The sequence below is a fragment of the Stegastes partitus genome, unplaced genomic scaffold, assembly GCF_000690725.1.
Source record: "Stegastes partitus isolate 25-593 unplaced genomic scaffold, Stegastes_partitus-1.0.2 Scaffold1983, whole genome shotgun sequence".
NCBI lineage: Eukaryota > Metazoa > Chordata > Actinopteri > Pomacentridae > Stegastes > Stegastes partitus.
The window spans coordinates 47,860-49,384 of NW_007579714.1; the positions used below are offsets into that span (position 1 = coordinate 47,860).

The 1,525-nt window shown below is 47.5% G+C and overlaps 1 protein-coding gene across 1 annotated transcript in view; it reads right to left on the reverse strand.

The window, feature by feature from the left end:
• The window catches only part of ankfn1a (ankyrin repeat and fibronectin type III domain containing 1a), a 116,630-nt gene that overhangs the window by 37,626 nt on the left and 77,479 nt on the right, over positions 1 to 1,525 (reverse strand). Inside the window, exons 11-12 of the mRNA XM_008303337.1 lie at positions 1,051 to 1,164; positions 1 to 97 (exon numbers count right to left, since the gene is read on the reverse strand). Coding sequence (XP_008301559.1) covers positions 1 to 97; positions 1,051 to 1,164 — 211 coding nt within the window. The remainder of the gene's footprint in view (positions 98 to 1,050; positions 1,165 to 1,525) is intronic.

The window sequence follows — 1,525 nt, forward strand, 5'->3', positions numbered from 1 at the left end:
GTGGTGAGGCTGCTGATGGTGCACTTCAGGCTCTGCAGATTATCCAACACCAGCTCTCCAGCTAACAGAGAGAAATCCTTCAGACAGCTCCACTCCACTGCACACACACACACACACACACACACACACACACACACACACACACACACACACAGGTTAAACAGCCTGTTCATTATAAATCGATAGTTCCTCCTGAGATGATGTTAAGCTCCTATTAACCTTCTGTTTAGCCTCCGGCTGCCTTCATTGTTTCTGTTAGTGGAGATGAACTGCTTCTGCTCTCCGACACAATAAACACACAATAAACACACGATAAACACACAATAAACACACGATAAACACACAACAGCCTCACAAAGCTGATGAGAGTGAGATGGAACATTTCAGCGTCATTCACCTTCCCTGGAGTAAAAAGTGCACAAACATATTGTAAACTGTTGAGATCAGATCTACTGTCTTTGCTGATGTGGAATCCACAGACGTCACCAGCCCTGGACTAACTGGAGATATTCCACAGTTAACTGATCACTGGACTCGTGTCCTCTCTGCTCTGTCAGAACACCGCCTGCAGTCCACCTGAAACCTGATGAACTGGTCACACCTGAATCACTGGTGACCGAAATTATTCAAAGTTCTCCCCAAAACGTAATAGTAGAGTCACATATTGTGTCATTTAGGCCAGATCCCCACGTCAGAGGGGAACAATCCCCATGACCGCTTTCAGGTTTTACGGTTTGTGGCAGATCAAAGGTGTTCTGATGATTCTTCAGAGTCACTGATGGGTTCAGAGGCTTAAAACTCACATTTATACTTCTGCATATTGATGACTTTTAATTTGAAGCTACGTTTTGCTCATAACTTATTTATTTTTATTGTTTAAATACTGGCGTACAGTTTATCATGATCGTGGTCTCAAATCGCCTTAAACACAAACTTGACGTGTAAACAGCGTTAGAATGACAGAGCTGCTGCACTAAACACTCCAAATAAAACAGCCTCAAAGGTGTTTGTCTTCCCGTGAACCTGGAAGGGCAAAGACAAAGTTCTCACCTCTGTACTTGGTCACCACGGTGGAGTTGAGACACTGCGGCTCCTGGAAGGTGACGGTCAGCGTGGTGCTACTGCTCACGCTCAGACGGACCATGGACGGGGCCTCCGGGGCACCTGAGCAGGGGCACAGAGAGAGAGGGGGGCAACCAAAGATAAACATATAGATAGAAACATCACATGAGTAGATGTGACTGGAGCAGGACGTCCTCAAAGACTGAGTGACCGAGCAAGAAGGAGACTAGAGAGGGAGGCCACCAGGACTCTACACTTCATCACAAACACACCATCACCACTGTGAAGCACGGTGGTGGCAGCGTCATGATGAAGCACGGTGGTGGCAGCATCATGATGTGAAGCACGGTGGTGGCAGCATCATGATGTGAAGCACGGTGGTGGCAGCGTCATGATGAAGCACGGTGGTGGCAGCATCATGATGTGAAGCACGGTGGTGGCAGCATCATGACATGAAGCACGG